This window comes from Musca domestica, unplaced genomic scaffold (assembly GCF_030504385.1).
Source record: "Musca domestica strain aabys unplaced genomic scaffold, Musca_domestica.polishedcontigs.V.1.1 1, whole genome shotgun sequence".
NCBI classification, from domain to species: Eukaryota; Metazoa; Arthropoda; class Insecta; order Diptera; family Muscidae; genus Musca; species Musca domestica.
The window spans coordinates 27,359,830-27,382,694 of NW_026712114.1; the positions used below are offsets into that span (position 1 = coordinate 27,359,830).

At 35.1% G+C, this 22,865-nt stretch overlaps 1 protein-coding gene across 1 annotated transcript in view; it reads left to right on the forward strand.

The window, feature by feature from the left end:
* LOC101892598 (cell adhesion molecule Dscam2) overlaps window positions 1-22,865 on the forward strand; it is a 256,452-nt gene that overhangs the window by 116,266 nt on the left and 117,321 nt on the right. The window contains exons 6-9 of the mRNA XM_059121268.1: window positions 255-404; window positions 585-705; window positions 8,560-8,677; window positions 17,885-18,108. Of these exons, the coding sequence (XP_058977251.1) occupies window positions 255-404; window positions 585-705; window positions 8,560-8,677; window positions 17,885-18,108 (613 nt within the window). The remainder of the gene's footprint in view (window positions 1-254; window positions 405-584; window positions 706-8,559; window positions 8,678-17,884; window positions 18,109-22,865) is intronic.

A 22,865-nucleotide genomic window follows, 5' to 3' on the forward strand; every position in this document is an offset into this window, starting at 1 on the left:
CAAATGGTTAACATTATTCGATTTTCATATATGTTGCTTGTAAGTGGATATATTCTTACATTTTTTTTCGTTGTCTTCCTTTGCTCCGACAAATCCCCAAGGATGTTATAAAAATCTTGTTTTAAAGCAAAAACACATGAAAAGGGGTATTGATTTTTCTGAACTAAAAAGTATTGGAAAATTCTTAAATTTTGTTACAAACGAAAAGTACATATACGCCTATTAAATACATTCGCTTTTTTGTTACATTTCAGCTGGCCGCTATGTGGTCCTATCAGCATCAGGAGATTTATACATTCGAACGGTGCGCACCGAAGATAGTTTGGTGAAATATTCGTGTCTGGTTACCAATACTCTGAATGGCGATAGACAACGCAGTGAGGCTGTAATGTTACAGGTCAAAGGTTAGTATTACATACACCCACATTTGGTTGAACACAAACGAACACACCTACACCCACATGGACACAGAGATATAGACATTTATGAGAACCCACATAGGTGGCAACTTCAGTGTTGCACAGCAACTAACGTGTTTTATTTCCTCTCGCTCTCTCTCTCTCTTTTTGTTGTTTTTATTGCAGAGCTTAGTAAAAACTTAGCGCCACGTACAACCCAAAAACCCGTTATGGACATCCATGTGGAGCGGGGCAATGATGTTCACATGCCGTGTAACATCCAAGGCAGTCCATTACCTATATTCACGTAAGTTGTTCGACATTTTTTTTGCGTTTTGAGTTTTGTGTTTGTTATTTTACTTTGTGAATTTATGATTGGTAGTATATGTGCATGTATGTGTGAGTGAGTGTGTGTGTGAGATGGGACTGTTTTTATGTTCGTTGTCTTCTCCCAATGGATTACCTTGCAAATATTTTAATGATGTCTGACTTCATTAAAGTTTATTGCACAAATGGATAAATTATGACGAGAGGGAATTCAAAATTTGATAAATAATTTTTGTTAGAATTGTGAAAATGTTTTTGTTTATTTGTTTTACATGGAAACTAATGTTGAAATGGAAAACTAACAACAGAACTATTCAAATTTGTTATATACATTTTGTAGGTTTTCTATTTCTATGTAACCATGTCCGCCCGTCTTTCTGTCCGCCTGTGGAAATCACTCTGGCTTTAGTTATATTTTTGAATTGGCAGATTGTTTTCCATATATATCTGATGAACGTTTTTGCAAAGAACATTTCATATAGATCCAAGTTTAGGTATGGTCCCCATATAACTGTACCCCTCCGATATTCGGTATCAGTTCGTAAAGGATATCACCCCCACTGACAGAAAATTGCTTATATAGGTCCAGGTCTTCATCTAACCCCCATATAACGGTACCTCCCTATACTTAGTATTTTGTTGATTTTTATCGGAATTATGTTAAATTTTTAATTTGGACCTCACAATGGGCAATACTTCCTATTAAAGAAAAATGCCTGTGCATGGCTTCTTATAGCCCTCTCAAGGTTGGTTTTTGGAGCTCGTAGTAAGCACCGTTCCCGCTGTCGTAGAATTGTCTGTAGAGTTCCACATTTTTTTATATATCCCCGTATTACTGTAACACCTTAAATTCTGAAGTTTTAAAATTTTAGCGGCATTTTCTGCAAACTTCTTCCAAATGGTGGAGGGTGTTAAAGATTCGGCCCAGCCGAACTAAACTGCGTTTTGACTTGTTCTCAGTAAATTTGAATATCTATTATTTACCTATCTATCTGAACTGAATCTTAAGGGTCATGGGATTCACTGATGGTGTGAGTTAAGGCGAGATTTTCGGAAATTCGTATATAAAGGGTACAAATACTACAAAAGTGAAATGAAACGGCACTGTTGTTAAGCGATCTTTTAAGGGTAGATCTTTGCAATTTTTAATGAGGATTATTCCCTTGCGGGGAAGGGAGTTGATGTGAGTAGTGATTTTTTTTTAATTATCTATCAAAGGTTAGAGTTACAGATTTATTTTATTATTTTATATGAGGGTGCCTCCCGTTATAGAAAACCAAAAAAAAAATGGTTTTTGGAAATCCATACTTCCTAGTGAGGACAGTGGGGAACAGTTGCCGGAACTATTGGAAATTTATTAGGTTGCAAAATGTACTTAAATGTGCAACATTGTTATGGTGCGAATTTTTACATTCATACGTCAGGGTTGCTAAAATAAAGGCAATGGTATAGGATTTTTATTCGGCGATTCATAAGCCAGGTCTTTGAAAATTTTCACGATCACCACGCTTAGAGTAGAGAACGAGAATAAGGCGTCGTTTTTGGGAATCTATTCTTCAAGGGTACGAAAAGTGCTAAAATGTAACTTTGAAATTTTACTTGAGAGAACAATATCATATTTCGGATTTTTTCGGAAATTTTTGGAATGTTTATGTGAACTGGTTTTTTTAAGGATTTAATAGTAGGTGTAGGATTAAGCTGCATCCTAAAAATACGGGTTTATCTGATACTAAATGGACCAAATGGTACTTAGTGTAGTTTAACTGTATCCATTGCGCGGGTAATGCTATATTCCTGAAATGTCGAATATAAAGGGAACATTAGGGACGATTTTTTTAAAAGTCCAATTACATGGTACTAAAAGTACTAGAAGGTACTAATTTGTGTACTGTGGTATTTAGGGAACTGTTAAAACAGAAACGTGGAAGAGGTCAAAGTTTTTGTTATGCTGTGATATTTTGCCAGCAAAAGGGTATTAGGGTGCTAAACGGTATCAAATTCTGTATTGGCATACTTTTACCCGGTCATGGAAAAAATCTGAGCTTTAAAGTACACATCTATAGCAATGTAATGCTGCAGTAGAATTCAGAAATGTGTTTTCGAAGTCGTTGTAAAAACGAGTTACAACTGTAAGGAATTCTGATATTTTTACTTAGCAAAGGTTCAATAGGGGCTGAATTAGTTGAAAGTGAACTAAAAGTGTACTAAAAAGTACTCAGAGCTATACAAAGGGAATAGCGAACGGTTAACTTGTGAGATTTAGAAGTTGGGTTACTATTGGTGTACAACTGTTAAAGATGTTGAAATTTATCGAAGTTCGACCTATAATGGCTATAAACTGAATTAATGGTACCATATACTGGTGTGGGAATTGCATTGGCAATGTAGAATTACAATAAGGATGTGTTAAAAAAATGTGTACATAAAGTACTAACTGTTACTATATTTGGTACCATTCATATTGGGTTAAAGACTTAATAAAGCTGGAATCTGGAAATTATGGACATATGCAATTGTTGGTGCTCAGACTCGAAATGAGACATTTGAAAATACCATGCATTCATGTAAAAACCAGTTAAGAAAGTCTTTATGATACCCTACACCACTTTGCTAATTTAGTAGAGCTCCGGATAACAGTTAAAAGTTTTTATGGGAGAATTCAATCATACATGCTATGATTATAATTATAATTTAAAGTTCAAAGGACTAAATATGCCGAAGCATTTGTATCTTTTAAATTCGGACTTGTATTGCCCATTTGGTGCACAATTAATTTGAAATCGGATAAAGATATATATGGGAGGTATATCTAAATCGGAACCGATCTCCATAAAATTTTGCAAAGATATTTCTGAGCTGTATGTGATATATTTCCCTGAATATCGTTGTTACGGAGTGCATATTACGGCTGTTGGTAACAAATATAACAAATCGGATGAACAGTTTATATGGGAGCTATAGCTATATCTGAACCGATATTCACCAAATTTGACATACTAGCTTCTAGACTAAATTCGGGAGCTATATCCAAAGCTGAACCGATCTCGATAAAATTTGGCAAATGTATTTCTGGGCTGTATTCGATATATTTCCCCAAATATTGTTGTTACAGAGTGCATATTACGGCTGCGGAGGACAAAAATAACAAATCGGATGAACAATATATATGGGAGCTATAGCTATATCGTAACCGATTTCGATCGAATTTGGCATACTTATTTTTAGGTTTGGGATTATGTGCAAAATTCCATACCATTCGGGATGATATTATACGTTTGGTGTACAATAAAAGGCAAATCGGACGGAAGATATATATTGGAGCTACATCTAAATTTTGATCGATTATCTCCAATTTCAATAGGGTTAGTCCTTGGGCCAAACAATTGATTTGTGCAAAATTTCATCTGGATATGGCAATAATTGCGAACTGTACTTTGTTTACCAAAGTTCATGGAATTGAATTGAATTCATGAAATTGAATTGGAATTGAAAATGAGATATATCGGTCCACGTCTTGGTATAGTCCCCATATAACGGTACCTCCCGATATTCGGTATTTTGATGATTTTCTCCACATTTTTCCACGGATTTGTTAAAAAACTGGTTTATGTGGGTCATAATCGGTTCTAGTTTCACTGGCGGAACCTTACATATATAGGTCCACGTTTTCGTATAGCCCCATAAAACGGTAACTCCCGCTATTCGATATTTTGATGATTTCTGCCGCATTTTTCACGGCTTTTTCTTAAAATTTGTATATGTAGGTTATAATGGGTTCTAGCCCCGGTGGTCCATTTTTTCCTGTAGCCGCCATATAATGGTCATATTTACCCACGGAAGTTTTCAAATTTGGCATTTAAGGCTTGGAATAGATAACAATTCTTGTGGTATAATGTTGTCTAAATGGGTACCCTTTTTGGTATAGCCCTCCATATAACGGACTCACTCACATTGTTTTTTTTTTTTGAAAAGTTTAACTGCAACGATGTTCGGCCCGGCCGAACTTAATGTTTTTATACTTGTTAATTTTCATAATTTTAAAAACAGCTTAAATACTAGAAATAAATTTATTTATTTTTTATTTTAAAGCCGCTTAGTCCCGTACTTTGTATAAAAGTAGGCTATGAATTATCTTAGCTAGTTTAATTAACAAAATTGTTACCCTAATTAAAACGTTTATCAGTATCCACCACAATTATGTCCCACAACAATCTTTCTAATAAAGTCATTGAATTCAAATCTCTATATCCTCCCCTCACTCTGCTAAATATATACATGTAATAACCCCAAAACATATGAACACGAAATCAATAAACGCTACTTAAGCATAATCTGTCGCACATATTTTTCCTATCCGCAGAAGTAACAACAGCAAAAAATTGCTACATTTCTTGGATTTTGTTATGCCAGGCACGCATTCCTCTATAATCACACAAAAAGGAAATAGTTAAATTCTTAGGTATGTGTGTGTTAATACACATACGTGTGTGCACACTCACACACATTCCACACATGATTTACACATGTATTAAAGCATATCCTTGAGGACGGCTTGACTTTAACTTCCTTGTTTGCTTTTAATTTTAACGCTTATCATTTCGGTGGGGCACTTTTCCATCAGCGCCAACGCCATCATCACCGTAGTCGTTCTCGTCGTCATGGCAGGCAGCTTCAACAACATATTTTCTGAGATTAAATATCTTGCCCATGGGGAAATGTGGCTGAATGAGCGTATGCCTACGTTATCCCCTTCGTGTTATAGACCAATTTTAGGGTTCGGTTAATACTGCTGAACGAGTAGCATATTTAAGGAATTTTAATGAGTTAGTTTTTAGGCAGCCCATTGGATTTACAGAGGCTTTAATAAAATGCTGAAGAAGTGATATTGGTGTGACATTCACGTGATTTCAATCAAAATGTAATTTTTAGAGAACCGAGTCAGTGGAAAAAGTGAAAACACCACGAAAAAGAATAACATTTTTTTGTAAAAGAGAAGTTGGTATTCTCATAGAATAGCAATAAAAATTAAATTACAGAAGAACAAGAGGAATTAATTTTCTTATTGAAGATTAAGATATAAAAGAAAGATGTATCCTCTTTATTAAAACCTCATGCCTACTCATATAAGACGGATGGGACTTCTCGTAGAAGACCAAGGGCTCTTCTCATGGAATATAAAAGGTCCTCTTGTAGAAGTCCAAGGGGTGTTCTCATTAGATGTAGATGTATCCTCTTTATTAAAACCTCTTGCCTTCTCATATAAGACGGATGGGACTTCTCGTAGGGTGTTGTCATAGAAGACCAAGGAGTCGTTTTATAGAAGACTAAAGAAGTCTTTTAGTAAGGGTCTTCGCATAGACGTCTTTTATAGAAGTCTAAGGGATCTTTCAACAGCGGAAATAGGAATATTTTCATAAAAGACCGATGGATCGTCTCATAGACGACCAAGGGATTTTCTCATACAAAAGCAAGAAGCCCTCTCTTTAAAGACCAGAGGTCCTCTCATAGAGCACCAAAAGTTCCTCTCGTAGGAGACCGAATATTATTCTCGTAGAAGACCAAGAAGTCTTGTAACGTGGTTTTCTCGTCGGCTGAGGTAAGCTCAGCTGTACCCAGGGTCTCCATAAGGACGCACTAAACCTTATGAAATAATAAGAGTAGATTTCTCCCTTTCCTGGGGGTAAAAATCGGATGTTTTATTGATATTTAATGCTAAATTACAATCTACTCGGATTGAAATACGAAAAGATAAAGATGGAATATAGAATGACAAATGGACTTCGGAGGTGTTCGTGAATTCAAAGTAATGATGTTTAATTGATGATCGGGATTCGATGTTTACTCGTATTCTAGTCAAGAGGGTGTATGACTCGTGGACAATCCGGAATCGCGGTGTTGCGTTCGGGTGACATTCGAGTTGACGATTTGAAGGTTATCGAGAACTTGTGGTCGTCGGTTGTCGACGATCAGGAATAACGATGTTTGTGTTCGGGTGAAGGAGGTTGTTGACGATTTGAAGGCAATCTGGAACTTGTGGTCGTCGGTATTCGACGATCAGGGATTACGATGTTTCTGTTCGGGTGATGAGGGTTGTTGACGATTTGCAGATAATCGGGAACTGGTGGTAGTCGGTTGTCGACGATATGATGGTTGGCACGTGGACGTACAGGGAGACAGATTGGCGACCTGTGGTATACAAGCTAGCAATTCACAGGGGAGATCCTCGGAAGAAGCTGTCCAGGTCTTTGTAGGAGGATTGAGGTATGTTTGGGTTCGACAGCTTGTTGAGGGTAGATATGGTAACCGATGCGTTAGGCTTTGTAGATGGATCGGGGCTCGTTCGGGTTCGGCAGCTCGGGTTTTGTTATTTGGGTCGTCTACAGGATCGTGGTAACTAGTCATGCTACGGTTTATAACTACGGCTACTCTACTACCAATATTTGACTATAATAAGCTAGCCGAAATTCCTGTGGAGCAGCGAGCCGAAGCCCCTGTGGAATAGCGAGCCGAAGCTCCTGTGGAACAGCGAGCCGAAACTCCTGTGGAACAGCGAGTCGAAACTCATGTGGAACAGCAAGCCGAAGCTCCTGTGTGAATGAATTACCGGCCACTCAACTTAATGAGAGCCAGTCTTGGAAAAAGTATTCCCGTCTAACGCTTTGTTACTCGGAGGACGGCAGAAATCATTAGATCATGTGAAGACCATGTGACTTTTGCTCTTCTATGAGAAGAAGACCACCTGTGCTCTTCTATGAGAATAAGACCACTTGTGCTCTTGTGGTCTTTTAAAATCTTCTTATTAAGGATATCCTGAAAAGCAAACGCTGGTGTTGGGAAGGACATTCAATGCTTTCAGGAAATTTCATATATTTTGTCGCGTATGAATAGTAGACAGTCGATACTCCTCTTTCGACAAAACAACTGATACTTACTAACTTATTCTTAGTAAAAAAGGATATTTCATTGAGAAAATCATAAAACTATTACTGAGATTAGAAATTCGTTCCACTTGAATAAACCAAAAAAGAAAATGTTTCTAAATGATTTTCAAAATAGCCAGAACCTATTACCCTCTCTTTGTTATTAAATTTGTTTCCTTGGGATTCATTGTTCGCAAAATGAAATTCATTGCATACAAAAAAAATTGTATCATCATCCAATACTGTTGTTCCAATGAGATTTTTAGGGATTATTTATATTGCCTTAAAATATACCTTACTCCTTGACTGCCGGCTTGCCCGCCTGACATTGTGACCGCCCGTACAATCGATCCACCCAAGGCAATGATTTTCTAAAAGCAATTTCACGTAAAAGCTTACATTGTCAATAATCTGTTATGAATATTGATTTCCATTACGGCAGGATTACCGAAAATCCAATGCCTCTGTAATTTCCTCGTTCGTAACAAAAATACACCCCCCTTCCCCGCCTCCTTGTATCAAGAGAGCATATTTTTAAAACCAATTTAAACATATCATAGCTCAATTACCATAAAAAAGCATATTTTTTACCCTACCACAGCCTCCTCCTTCCCCTACGTCGGCTCCTCGACATTACAAAGCAAACACTCAACATTGGCTAAGATGGAGTAATTCATGATTTTCATACTTCAGTGCTTATCTGTATGGGTGCAGGAAATTGGTTATACTCGCCTGGCTTGTATGCATGTGTGTGTGTATGAGTGTGTTTGTTTGCAGCATGTTTGTTTTGTACTCTATTCACTTTTCGTTTTTTTTTTTTATTTTTGTTCAGCATCATTTTCCACTTGTTTTCCTTCTACTTCTTAAATGTTTTTTTTTTTTCCTTCATTCGCTCTGTGTTGCTTTCATTGCAGATGGTATCGTGTATCGGATTCATCAGCCCTGTATCCAATACCATCGTCACAGCGTGTGATATTATCCCGAACATTGTTGCTTATCAAAAATGCTGACGAACGTGATGCAGGCAAATGGGTGAGTATGAATGGGAATAAAATGTGAAGTGGTAAAAATGAATGAGCCAGAAACCAACCGGAGGATATTGTTGCGCCATACAAAGTAGGTTGGATAGGATTCGGCTGCGAGTGGCGGGAATAGATGTTTTGGGCCCTCTCCGTGTGTGTGTGTGGACTGTTTTCTATTCGAACGTCTAAATGAAGCGGATGTCGAAAACACATTGCATTGCACAGAGTATTACAACATTTTAGTTCTATTTTTCTTATGGCTGTCGTTGTCACCACCTCTTTCTCCTCTGGCTTCGAAGGAAGGAAGTAAGTCAATGTATTTACAAATGTGTTAGCATGTATTGAGGACTTCCATGTAGGTGTGGGTACTGAGTATGGGTGTCTCCGTGTTTGTGTGTATGTGTTTGAAACACAAGTACTTAGTGAAGTACAGAGACAGTTTCAAGTGTTTTAAACAGAGTACACGGATGTCGCAGAAAACCGAGGGAAAATAACTGACAGACAGTGTGCATCATCAAGTATTGGGGCTCCTAGTGCAGGATACAGTACTCTATGAAATTATTATGACATTTGTATGTTTTTTTATTTTGTTCGACATTTTCGAAGGAAGAAAACCATAACTAAATGTCAGAAGTTGGGCGGAGCCAACTATATGATGCCCTAAACCACTATACATATTTAGTAGATCTACCTTTAACAAATAAACTTTTATATTGAAAATTTATGTGAAGCAGATCATACCAACTATAAACCAGTTATAATTTGGAATCAGAAGAAACTAAATTATTGGGGGCATTTCCAACACTGAATCGATGTCAACATTGCTATAAAGTGCATGATATGACTTCGAGAAGGACTATATTAAATAAATTGATATCGAAGCAATAGATATATAGGAACCGTTTTTCGCCAAATGAAATTTAGTAAAATGTGAAAAAATCCATCCAATTTTGGCTGATATTAATCATATGGGAGCCATATCCAAATCTGAGCCGATTTTGATAAAATTTGGTAGAGTTATTTCTGAGCTGTATTTTTAGCGGATACCATTGTTTTGGATTACATATTGCGAATGTGAGGGACCTCAACACCAAATGTGATGAAATACATATAAGATATAGCTACTTAACCAATTTTCACCAAATTCGGAGTTCTTGCTTCTATACTTAATTCTGTCGTACGTGCCGAAATCCGGCCCATTTGGATATTGCACAAAAAGTGGAAATCGGACGAATATGGATATGGAAGCTTTATCTAAATTTTGGGCCGATTACCAGGAATTTCAAGAGAGTTCGCCTTTGGGTCAAACAAATGACCTGCGTTAAATTTAACTTAATTGGACATCAAATGTTACCTGCATTTTGTTCACAAAAAGACATGAACGAATGGACATACGGGCGAACCTCCGAAAATCGAGTCAGGAATCGATTTTATAAAGGTCATCCAAAGGAACTTTCTCGTCTCCTTCTTCATGTTATAAAATAATGCACAAAGACATTAAGTAATGTCCTCCGACTTACTAATGGGAGTTCAAAACCAAACGTCAAGAAAGTGGACGGAAGAAAACAGCAACATCAGCAGAAATGGTTCGAAAAGTTAAGAAGCGACTTGATCGAAACCCGCGTCGCAGTAACCGAAAAATGGCTTGTGAGCTGAACACGTCGCAATATTCCATTCGGCAAAAATTTAGAAAAATGAGCTCGGGGTAAAGCCATTGAAATTCCAAAAAGTGCAAGAACTTAAACTGCAATAGAAAGAAAATAGACTCAAAAGAGTTAAGAAAGTGGTGAACTGCCGAATTTGGTTTTCCCCGATGAGAAAATTTTCGTTGTCCAGCAGTTTGTAAACAAACAAAATGATCGTGTTTACTTGCCAAAGAGGTCAGCTGAAAATGTGCACCTTCGGTTGGCCTCCAAAACTCAAGCGGCGGCCATGGTGATGGCGTGGGCTGCCATAGCAGCCGATGGTCGCTCTCTGCTCGTATTAATCGACCGTGGAATCAGAATAAATGCCGAATATTATCGCGAAAATATTCTGGAGGGTGTATTTATGCCTTGGACACGCAAACATTTTTGCCGCAGACCTTGGTCATTCCAACAGGACTCAGCACCATCGCACTCAGCACGGTTACAAAATGAGGTTCCTCCCTTTATTTCCAGCGCACAATGGGCACCAATATCTCCGGATACCAATCCGTTGGACTATTGTGTGTGGAGTATTTTGAAATACAAGGTTGGCACTAAAAAATACCAAAGTGTCGATCACCTCAAGCAAGCGCTTCGCGGAGAATGGGCCAAAATACCACAGAGCAACATTCGGGTAGCGTGTGACGGTTTCATTGGCCGTTTGAAGGCCATAATTCGTGCCAAAGGTAACCACTTCGAACAAGTCTAAGCTTATTCTAAAATTTGATTCTATTTCCGACATTTTTTGCATTCAATAAAATTTAATTAATAAAAAAAACGTTAAAATTATGGCGTTGCATTTTTTTATCTCACTCTGTATAATTTGTTGGGTCTGACATAAGTATTTCAAGGAGTTACAAACGGAATGACGAAGTTATATTTTTTATGTGTTTTCATCCCGGTGTCACTACCCGTCCATCTTGTCCTCTACCTGTTTATATCACATTCCGGACATTAAAAAACTCCTGCTTAAGGCCATGTGATCTGGAAAATTCACCGAACCAGAAGATCCCTGGGAAAAAAAGTTTCTCAGCCATAGTCGTTTCCAAGTTGCTTACTTTAGTCCTGATCAACACCTTGTAAGAATGGCTAAGCGCTAATTAGTTTTTGAGTAACGTCATTGCTATCTCACCATTCCCCATATAAACGCCCCCTTAGTAACTTCAAGCCTACAAAATGCACAGGTAATCTGTATATGCACAAAACTTGAAGACCGCGGAATATTCCATCAAACGAGGCAGGTCCTATAATACAAGAATATTAATAAAAAATCCTAACTGTCCTAAGCTGTTGCCCTACTACGGCCTTAAGAAATCCTTACTCATAGATTTGTTATAACATTTTTAATAGGGCTAGACGCTTCTGTTGATCTCAACCTACTTATTGACTCTTTTATTCTAACCCACTGAATATGGTCTATAATGTAGCCCATCAGGATTTTGGCTTGCGATTCCAAATCTCTTTCGAATGAAACCGTTTGATTCATTTGCAGTTAACCTAGCCACGTCCGATCATTATTATGAGAATTTTTTCCAATTTCAGGCTTATTTTGAAGACAGAACGGGTGCTACACGTTTTATGGTCTCTACTCTATTAATACCAACATTTTGAATGATAAATCACATATAAAAAAATTCGGGCGGGCCGACCTTTTTACACCCTACACCACAATTCATATTTAGTAGAGATAGCCCTCTTACGCTTTGGAACATTTTAAATTTGAAAACGGATGGAAATATCATGCTGATGTGTTACCTTACTCCTTATCGATGCCAACTAAGGGACTGCCATGGACACTTATTATATCTTTATTTAAATCATTTATCTGTTAAATCATTGCTCATTGTTGTCCAGTCGGCTTTTTTGTTGTAAGTTTTTTGTTGTATCCTCAAATCATATTTTCTCTTTAAGTTCACTGTTTCTGGCTGCAATGAAAAATATATTTGCAAACTGCATCCATCATTTTTGGGTTATGATACTGTAAACGCCTTTCTTAGCAGACTCCATTTCTTCGCCGCATTGTTGGAAATAGAAAAATGTGCGGGTACGTTTTGAATTTGTTACATTTGCCTGGGATTGTTCATATTCTAAATTGATTTAAATTCAAGTAGATTTTTATGACAACAATGAGTATCATTGCCGAGGTTCTCATCTCCTGCTGTTGCTTCTACTTGGCTGCGTTGATGCCAGTGTGTACGATGGGATGGCATCATCGCTGCCGTCATCGTTATCCAACCAGCCAACCAACCAACCCGCCAACCATCCTTTGTGCCTTTTTCAACATTTCAAGTGGAGACATAATGAAGAACAATTTAAATTTGCATAAATTCGATTCAAATTTATTTATCTTTTACATTTCCCTTTCAGTCGATCATTAGAGTGTCTTTATGTGCATTTCGTTGAACAAATTTGCTTCCTCTTTTGTTTTTTTTATTCTCTACGAGTATTTTGTGTGTGTTGGTTTTTTTTGCGTTTATGTTCCACTCCCTCAGTTGACTTTTCCGTACTTATGTCAGATATGTTGTTGAGTGGTGATTTCCTCTGAATTTTGCTATTTATGAAAATGGAATGGTTTTTTCTATTTATATTTGTCATAGAATATGAAATATAATGAAATGGATGGAAAGAGAGTGACACAGAGAGATTATGATGATGATGAAATAAAAATTAACATAATAAAAGTCATTTCCCCGATTGACTAGATAATGGCGATAAAATCGAATAATAAATGATGTGAGCAAAAATGTCACAAGTGAATACAAAATGAGAGTAGTTATTTAGTTTTTAAACTAGAACTCATTGTTAGTGTCAATAATTTTCACCCGGCATATAGCTTGAGTTGCAGCTGGGTGTAAAATAAATTTTTTGGGGAATACTCAAATATAATATCAGATTGGCCCAATCTGCTCAGATACGAAAGTCTGTCAATTGAAGTTACATTAAGACTTCGTCGAGAAGTGCAGGGGAAGTTTTTTTGAGCTGTTCGAACTCTATTTAAAAGAGTTAATCCATCAACTATATCATTTCCTATATAGTCCATACGTTTCAAAAAACACAAATAGATGTAAAGCAAATATATAACAGTATTTGAATGGAATTCAAAGAAAAATGTCATATTTTGGATAAATGGTGGATATATACTTCGATGTCTATTGAATAATGGTACGCTGTTAATAATGAAATTTAATTTTAACGTAATGAACACAGAAAGAAATGTCGCAGACCCAAATGAAAAGAAATTACCATATGTCCTTCAGGTATTCCATTTTTAAGGTCGTAAATCGATATACAGTTTTCTTCATGAGGGACGGATAAGATGCTTATCGACAAATATCTTAAATTTGCAAATACTTTAATCAATTTTGTATTGAAAATTAATAAATACAATTCGTTGTTGATTAATGGCGTAGTTTATACCTGACAAGTGACGTGACTCTGTGCTTCGAATTAACATTTCTTGTTTGATAATAAAAATTTGATTTTTTATTTTGTCTGGATGTCCTTGTTTCTCCTTACAAATCTTTTTTGTTTTTGGTCAGAGGGTTATTTAAAAAAGGTAAAACCAACAATTTTTTTTGTCTGAAAATAATTCTTAATAGTCGGAAAAGAATTGTTCATTTAGTCGGGAGGACTTAACAATTTTATAAAAACAAGTAACAAAGCAGTAAGCTTGTCCGGGCCGAACTTTTCTTACCCTCCAACATTTGGAGAGAATTCGAAAACTAAAAAAATACGTTGAAAAATAACGTGGACCTACCTAGGCTAGTTTTGTCATAGGCCATTACAATATTAATAATGTGGCTAAAACAATCAAAATACCGAATATAATGAATTACCGAGAACGTGGATCTGTGTAGCCAATTTTCTGTCACAGACTTCAGTACCCAAAACGAACTACATATGCGATATTCAAAACAATTCCGGCGAATAATGTCGCTAAAATCATAGAAATATCGAATTTAGGTAGGTACCGTTACATGGAGGCTATATATTTTCAGACAATGCCATTTAAATATTTGGCTACAATCACCAAAATACCGAATAAGGTACCTCCTGTTATATGGGGGCTATACCAAAACGTGGACCTACATGACCCATTTTCAATACTAAAAGTCCTGCAGAACAAACACACATGTAAAATTTTATCAACTTACTTCAATTTGTTCGGAAGCTAAATTGATGTCCACAGACGGACAGACAGACGGACTAAATCGACATAGAATTTAATGCTGATCAAGAATATATCTGTCTTTTCGTTGTAATTACCCTATTCTTCGAACGAATTCAGATAGAAGTCTAACATTTTGCAAGCTCATAGATGGACCATGTTGGTTCAGATTTTCGATAGTCCCTATATAATTGTATCTCGCGATATTTTGCATTTTGATGATCTAAGTCAGAATTGTTTAAAATTCGGTACTTATGGTTTGTAACGGATTCCACCTCTTGTGGCATAACATCGCCTATATAGGTTCACGTTTCGCTAAAGATCGGTACTTGTTTCCTGATATTTTGTGTTCTGAAGATTTTAGCAAGTTTTTAAGGGACATTTTTTATACCCTCCATCATAGTATTAGCTTTGTCATTCCGTTTGTAACACCTCGAAATATACATTTTAGACCCCACATATTCTTGATCAGCATAAAATTCTATGTCGATTTAGCGATGTCCGTCTATCCGTCTCTGGAAATCATTCTAGCTTCCGATCGAAATGAAGTAGATTGATAATTTTACTTAAATGTATATTATGTCTGCAGGACTTTTGATATTGAAAATGAGCCATGTATGTGCACGTTTTGGTATAGCCCCCATATAATGGTACCTCCCTATTTTCGATATTTTGGTGATTTAGCGAAATTATTCACTGGAATTGTTTCACATTTGGCATTTGAGGTTCGTAATAGATACTACAGCTTAAGACAGAAAATTGTCGGTGCAAGTCCACGTCTTCCTATTATTCTATTATTATTCTTGTTAAGCTTGGCCCGGCCGTACTTACAGCTATTTTACCTGCTAATATTTGGTTTGTAGACTTTGTAATAGATAATCTCTTTTGTGCCAGAAAACTACTAGAATAGGCTCATTATTGTTTTGTTTGGCCAATCATAATCACTGAATATTTGGTATTTTTATGATTTTAGCAACATTTTTAACAGCTGTTTTTTTTTTTTTAATTTGGAATTTGAAAGTTGGTACCATCGGCTTTACGGCATTTTTTTTTAATCTAAACAATCGAAAGCATTTCTTCTGTTAATGCAATGAAAATATATAAAAATCTTACAATGCAACATTTTGTCTGGAGTTATAAAAAGAGAATTTTATAAGAAATCCACGATCACGGTCAGACGTTTGCCCATTAAAAAATTTAAATTTGCCATAAATATCTAAAGTTTCTGGTTGGAAGAATCATGGTGCTTAAAGACATTTTTATAAAAAAAGAAACACGATTCTTGTTAAGAAGTTCATATAAAAACTTTTCAAAAACAACCAAGACTTTTGTCCGAAAAATCTCATGATTTTTAAGAAATTTTATAGAAACAAACTAGGTCATGGAGTTCTTAAGTAAACCACTAATGTGATTCAGAAGGTTCTTGAAAAAATTTTCAGAAAATCCTGGTCTTAAGCTTCTTGATATTTTTTTTTCAAAAATTCATAACTTTTAATTTTTTTGTCGGATTATTTTTTTAATAAAATGAACTTTGCAAATATGACAAATGTTTAAAAAAAACATGACATTTTTTAAGTCCACAATTTTTTACAAAAAGTCCTTTAAAAAATTGACAACTTTTTCCAAGAGTTTTTGAAAAAATGTTCGCCCTTGGAGAGAAGGAAGTCTTTTAGAAAATGTTCCTAAAAGATTTAAGCCTAAGTCTTAAAAATTCTTAAAAAAATCATGATTAGAGATCTTGAGGTCCTTAAAAAATATTAGAGAAAAATTCATGATTTCTAGACGAAAAAAAAATTATCAAAAAAATAAAATGAAATAAATAAATAAAAATCAAAAATATTTTTTTTTTTATAATTTATTCTTTTTCTGTGGACCAATGTTGCCCAGAAGGTGAAGACCAATATGCCCATCGTCGAACTCGATCTAAGCTTCATATTAATATAACAACGCACCAAGATTGAACTAAAATAGATACTCCCATCGAGGACAGACAGACACCACTTAATTGTCTTCAAGGATCTAAACCCGTTATTTCGTTTTGACCGTAATGATCCACTATAGTCCACTATAGCAATTCAGGAGGTTCTTAAAAATATATCCCAGAAAATCCTGGTCTTTTAGTCATGGGTTCTTGATAAAAATTTAGATAAAGACATGACAAAATAAAATTAAAAAAGAAATTCCTTAAAATTCTAGATTTGATTTGATAACAAAAAATATATGCACTTTTGAATAAGGCGGTTCTTAAAAAATTGTAAGTTTTTTGGTCAGTGTGTATTGGAAATATGTCTTAAAAATCCACGACTTTGTATCAGGAGGTTTTTGAACCAATATCCCTTCAAATGTTCAATTTGTGGTCAGGAGGCATTAGAAAAAAAATGATTTAAAGTCCACGATTCGTGTCCACGAATACCAAGCATAAAATATAGAAAATTTGAGAAAAATCTATGAAAAAACTAAAATAGAAATAAAATTTTTTCCCGTTTGTAGGGGAATGGACCGATACATTTTGTTTCAACATCTACCCTAAGATAGGCACACACATACTAAGTTTTTTTTTCAATCATTTCGACCCGTTTGGGTGAGGTACCAGTGTGAGTTGATCGCTATAGCCCGCCTAATATTTGCGGGAAAAGAAGAGAATTGGAGGAAGAAAGAAGGTTTAAAACCGGACATTGGTTTCATATCTCATGACAGTTCTTATTACTGTTCAAAATTGCGATCCTTTTTTGGAAGGGAGTGGAGGCATGGAGACCTGATTTTCTCATTTTCTGCGACATGTATTAGTGTGATAGAAAAATACGATGTGCTAAGCGGGGACATGTTAGGATACTCGTTTCGCTTTATACGAGACATATTTTTCCTTTTCTTCAACATTTTGAACTTAGGATAGGAATCGGAAGAAGTGACCTTTAGATACCATTGGAAATTTTTTTCTTGATCAACATTTAAAATAGCGACAAATATCAACATGAAATTATGTTTAACTTCAAAACCACTTCCATTTATATTTTCAAGAAATCAATTATTTTACCTCAATTAAAAATCTGAAATCAAAAACTTTGTAGACAATAACTGTAACTTTGGTTCAAAATTCATTAGTCCTCTACGTCAAACTAAACAATTCAAAACAAAAAAAATCCAACAAGTCACATTTCTATACAAATTGAAATATTTGATTTATTCATATTGAAACTATCAAAAACCGCAATTTTATATTTGATCATTCATTCAGCCGTGCCAGTCAGACAGGCAGGCAGTCAGTTTGTCAGTCAGTCATTCTGCAATTCATTGACTCTCATTCGTTTCATGATGTTTTATTTTGTTCTTATATTCTGCCGTTTTTGTTTTGTTTTATTTTTAGGTCTGTCAAGCATCAAATCAATTTGGCGAACAGCGAATTGAAATTCGTTTATTTGTGAATTCGTATGTATCCGTCCACATACTGCCACAAGTTCAAATTGTCAATTCGGGCGGAACGGCAATTTTCAATTGTTCGACAACGGGTTCGGCGATCGATAACATCGAATGGTTGCACAATGGCAAGCCGTTGCAGGAGGACAATATTCTAACCACTGGACGTGATAAGTAAGTACAGTACGAGAGAGTGGAGAGGAAGAGAGTGTGTGCATTGTGTGTTTGTATGAGTGAGAATGGATGGCTGGATGTATGAAAGCATTTAAAACTAAATATCAATATAGACATAACATAAATGTGTAGCTATATGTTTTACGGCTGTGTTATATGGCTTATGCCATTTTATCTTTATATAGACAGTTCACAGACTGAAATGTACACACACAACGACATGTGTGTGTATGTAAATGAGTGAATATTTTATATAAACAAAATGCTTTATGAAGGCACATGGTTTGCAATTTATGCATTGTTGTTGTATTTATATCGGAGTATCGAAAATTAGTTTTGTTAATAGGTTTTTATACAGTTTGTAGTCGGTTTGCGACCGATTTATACTCTATACTGGGAATCATTGTTATGTCTATAAAGACATATATTTTGGTATAATTTACAAGATGGAGTGAATATTCTTCAAATATCCTCTATATTTTGCAGCGTGTCGTTTGAAAAACATATCTCGAATAAGGGAAACAACTATCAAACTTTCAAAGATATATTCCCAACAGATTCATAATTTTTGTCCTGAATGACCTTTTAAAAATTTTTCTTATCTATAAAAGATTTTGGTCCGTTGACCTTTTAAAAAACATTATCAAGAAGAGAAGAGGTTTTAACATTTTTTTTAAAAGCATTCAAGATTTTTACCAAAATGATTTTTCAAAATTCCATGAGTTTTCAAAAAAATCTTTCAACTACAATTCATAACCAGTAAGGAAAAGTCAAAAGTCGGGCGTGACACCACTATACATATTTAGTAGAGCTCCCGTAACAAATTTGAAGATCATCCCACCTATCAACATTTGGCTTTAGAGCAGTTATAGTTTGGATTCAGAGGGAGATTTGCACTAAATTCACTCCATTTGGGCTGTTATTAGCCATTATTTGCATAGTAAACATGACATCCGGTAAAGCACAAATCTTAGCCGTTCTTGGGCTGTTGTAGCTGATATAAGGTACCAAATATCTTTGTTGTCGTATGCATATTATGAATGTGAGGGACTAAAACACCAAATTGGATGAAACCTATATATGGGAGCTATAGCTATATCTGAACCGATTTTCTAATTCGAAGTACTTGTTTCTAGACTGAATTAGGTCGGATATGCCAAAATGCAGGTCATTTGGACTAATATTCACTATTTGGTGCACAATAACCTTTAGTCGGATAAAAATATATATGGGAGCTATATCCTAATCTGATTTGATCGAAACCCGTGTCGCAGTGGTCGAAAAATGGCTCGTAAGCTAAACATATCGCTATATTCCAAATATTGAAAAATGAGTTCGAGGTAAAGCCATTAAAATTCCAAAAAGTGCAAGAACTTACACCGCAACATCATGAAAATATACTCAAAAGAGCTAAAGAGTTGCTTCGCTTGGCCGAAAGTTGTGAACTGCCAAATTTGGTTTTCTCTGATGAGAAAACATTCGTTGTCCAGCAGCTTGTAAACAAACAAAATTATCGTGTTTACTTTCCAAAGAGGTCAGCTGAAAATGTACACCTTCGGTTGACCACCATATCCCAAGAGTCGGCCATGGTAATGGTGTGGACCGCCATAACAGCCGATGGTCGCTCTCTGCTCGTATTAATCGACCGTGGCATCAGAATAAGAGCCGAATATTATCGCGAAAATATTCTGGACACGCAAACACGCAAACATTTCGGCCGCAGACCTTCGACATTCCAACAGGACTCAGCACAGCACTCAACACGCGCCACCCAAGAATGGTTATTCATTTCTAGCGCACTATTGCCACCAAAATCTCCGGATACTAATCCGTTGGAGTATTTTGGAAAGCAAGGTTGGCACTTAAATAAAATAAAGTGTCGATCACCTCAAGCAAGCGCTTCGCCGGGAATGGGCCAAAATACCGCAGAGCAACATTCGGGCAGCGTGTGACGGTTTCATTGGCCGTTTGAAAGCCATAATTCGTGCCAAAGGTGACCAATTCGAACAAATCTGAATTTATTCTAAAATTTGATGCTATTTCCGAATTTTTTTTGCTTTCCTTCAATAAAATTAAAAAAAAAAAAATTATGGCGTTTGAATTTGTTGCAGTTTTTTATCTCACCCTGTATATCCAAACCTTCAATCAAGATATATAACGCCATGCCCTAAATCTTTACTAGATTTGTCATGAAGACATCTCCATATTTTGATGGAAAAAATTTTTATTTTAGAGACCAAATTCATGAAGTATTTGATGTTAAAAAGACTCTCGAGGAACCTCTCTAATCTCATCTTCAGCAATCGCGAGATTTTGAGTCAATCTAGGATTATATCAAAATTCCTTATTTACATTCGTTTAACCAATAATCACGAAAGAAAGTGGTTGTGGATAAGAAACGTATTTTGCCGTTTTAACTTTTCTATTTTTCTCAGGAAATTAATGCTTACTGTGTAAATATTCATATAGGGTAAGTGCGCCTTAGTTCGGCATGTCCCAGTAGTCGGCAGTTTTGAAATTTAAACTTAAATAACTAAGAATAGAATTGACCAAATAAAAAAAAAAATTGCAAAAAAACGTCAACAGTGTTATCTGCTCTCTTTCTGTAAAAGAGCAATTAGCTCCAATTATTTATTACAAGAGAATAACGGTTTTCGTCAATGAGTATCTTCCAACGCGTGCGAGAGTGGTTGTTTGTAAAGAAAAAATTAGTGGTGGCGTCAACTTAATAATCGATTTAAATAAATTAAATTTAATACTTTTGGAATCAGAAATATTTTATAATAGTAAATAAGAGTCTAAAGACCATTTTATAACTTAAAAAAACATACAAATCAAGCATTTTTCTGTTATATTATTTAATGCCGACATTAGGAACAGAAAAAAAACTGATTTGCCAGTAGTCGTCAGGGGGTGCCGATTAATAGAAAAATATCATTTTTGGCCAATTTTACCAAAACTTGAAGAAAGTATTAAAAAATAATCAAAAACTACTCAAATAAAATAATAGTTTTGAGTCGGCAGTTGCTTTTATTTTTGCTTTTTAACCAACTTTTCTAAATTAAGTAGGTTTTTTAAATCAGCTATTTGACGTCTTAGATAGCGGTGGCATTTTTGAAAAAAATGTTGCCTATCTAAAGGAAAAAGATCTATTTGCAAATTTCAAATATAAGAAAGGTACTTTTTTTCTTTTTTATTTAATCTCATTTTTATTTTAATTGAAAATCCATACGTTACTGAAGGTAGCCGTACTATTCTTGATTTTTTAACTATATTTGGTTTAGAATGATAATTAAATAAAACACTACTTAAAAACTAAATTAATTTAAAATTCTGGGTTAAAGTGTCAATTAGTAATATAACATTGTTTTATACTATTTGAAATAAAAAAATATACAGAATAATATTTTTTTTACTGAAATATCATATGCCGACTACTGGCAAATAGACATGCCGAGCATTGGAAAATGGTGCCGAATACTGGCAAAAAACAGCTATTTAAGTAAAATTGCAAATTTTGCCAATTTAATAAAAACAAATTCAATTTTTGTTTATTATTTCCAAAATAAAACAAAATTTGGAATCTGGATAACTTAATTTATGTGCAATTGTAAGATTTCACTCAGAATGTTGGAAGATTGAAAAATCGAAAATCCTAAAAGTGCCGACTACTAGTACACTTACCCTATTTAAACAAATATTTATTATAAATTTATTATATCAGGCCATAGTCGAGAAGAATGAGTTCAATGCATGTGAATGTTTGTTGAAAATTTTTAATGAACTCAAGCACTGGCATGCATTTGAGGGCCATATTTAGTATTCTCTGTACTAGCGTGTAGAAGACATCAAGGACAGACACCATAGAATTTGAAATTTCGGAAGATTTTAATTTATTTTTACATCAAGGGCTTTATTTTGCCAACGTTAACATTTTCGTAAGGATTATGTAGTCAACATGAATCTTAAAAAACATATATACATTTTATTTTTTTTTGAGCTGTGTGTGTGTGTTTTTTTTTTTGTCAGAGATTTAAGATGAGCGTTTAAAGAAATGGGGGTGCTAACAAGAACTGTTTAACTTGATGGTGCTATGAAATAATAAACCTGCTAATTGAACTGTAATTTGAGTTCAAATAGAATAATAACTAGTATTGTTGAAGTATAATACAGTGATAATTTAAAATTGTTTGTAAAAACGGGTAGTAGAAAATTCAATCAAATTGTTTGACTGTTAGAATCATTGAAGTGGAACTACGTCATTACGTTATTCTTAATATTGTCAAATCGATAAAAAGTATTGCTTTTATCTGGTATTCAAAAAGCAGACTATATTGTGTTAATTTTATAAACCCTGCAATATATTATTCTAATGATCGTGCGATTCTCCAAATTTCATATATTGCTTTGGACAGGTGCAATTATGCGTATAAGTAACATACATAATTTAGCATCGGTACGCATACGCCCCATATTTGCACTGCTTAGTAAGATCCACAAGTCCTGTTAAAATTATTAACATAATAACAACATTAAAACCAGTAAAAAAATCTTAAAGTCGGGCGGGGCCGACTTTATGATACCCTACACCACTTTGCTAATTTAGTAGAGCTCCGCATAACAATTAAAAGTTTTTATGGGAGAATTCAATCATACACCCTATGATTATAATTATAATTTAAAGTTCGAAGGACTAAATATGCCGAAGCATTTGTATCTTTTAAATTCGGACTTGTATTGCCCATTTGGTGCACAAT